The 1,035-nt window shown below is 36.6% G+C and overlaps 1 protein-coding gene across 1 annotated transcript in view; it reads right to left on the bottom strand.

The window, feature by feature from the left end:
* Positions 1-1,035, bottom strand: part of RBL1 (RB transcriptional corepressor like 1) — an 86,802-nt gene that overhangs the window by 52,920 nt on the left and 32,847 nt on the right. The window contains exon 10 of the mRNA XM_019655167.1: positions 532-669. Within this exon, the coding sequence (XP_019510712.1) occupies positions 532-669 (138 nt within the window). The remainder of the gene's footprint in view (positions 1-531; positions 670-1,035) is intronic.

Genomic DNA, 1,035 nt, shown 5'->3' with positions numbered 1-1,035 from the left:
CCCCAGTTCCCCAATAAAAAATCTTTAAAAAAAAGTTATTGCAGCTGTGATCTCTATGCTGTGACCTATGAAAAAAGGTTAATAAAAATAGTTTCAGCAGAAAAACAGGGTAATTAAATAAGATTCTGAACTCAAATTTGGGGAAGGAGAACAATCTGCTATTACAGCTTCATTATCTAGAGGATCACCCAATCAATTTCAGTCCTTTTCTTTCTCCTGAAAAGAAAATTGTTCTTTATCATGCATCTGCTTAACAGGATTATGATTTCCATTCATAAATATGAGGAATTCAAAGTTAATTAGTTTTTCATCACATTTGCAAGTCAGTAATGGAAAAAGAACTGAAGCTGTGAGATTTGTTTACTTTACCCTCATCGTTTCGCTTTTGTCCTTGATTTCACCCAAAAGAAATATGTTTTCACAATACTTCTGGAAATATTTTCCAAATGTCACTACAGCTTGTTCCTTCAGCTAAGATAAATAGGATGCTTATGTGAGGTACACCATAAAAGAACTTTGCTTTCGTCTCACCTTATAAAAATAAAATGGTCGCAAATTGAGAACTTCAAGAATCCAGGGAAAAGTCCGAGGTGAGCTATAGGCAAAAAGCACAATTTCCAAACAACAGGCCATCAAGGAACGATGAAATATATCTTGCTCTAAAAGAACCTTGGAGAAGAGAAAGACCAGTTTATATTTCTAACAATTTCAGTCTTTGCCATTCTACAAAGAAGACTATAGAAGAAAGATAAAATAACTTGTGTACATTATATTATACTAAATTATTAGGGATAAGATTATTATTATTATTTTTTAAGACTTTATTGGGGAATTGGGGAAGGGGAACAGTGTTAGGGAATTGGGGAAGGGGAATAGCCAAGTTTTGTCTTTCAATCTTAGTTGTGGAGGTTGCAGCTAGCTCAGCTCCAAGTCCAGTTGCCATCTGGCCGCCCATCGGCAGCTCAGCTCAAGGTGCCGTGTTCAATCTTAGTTGCGGGTGGGCATAGCTCACCATCCCATGTGGGAGTCGAACCG

The sequence above is a fragment of the Hipposideros armiger genome, unplaced genomic scaffold (assembly GCF_001890085.2).
Source record: "Hipposideros armiger isolate ML-2016 unplaced genomic scaffold, ASM189008v1 scaffold_238, whole genome shotgun sequence".
NCBI classification, from domain to species: Eukaryota; Metazoa; Chordata; class Mammalia; order Chiroptera; family Hipposideridae; genus Hipposideros; species Hipposideros armiger.
This window is presented reverse-complemented; position numbering and strand designations above follow the sequence as displayed.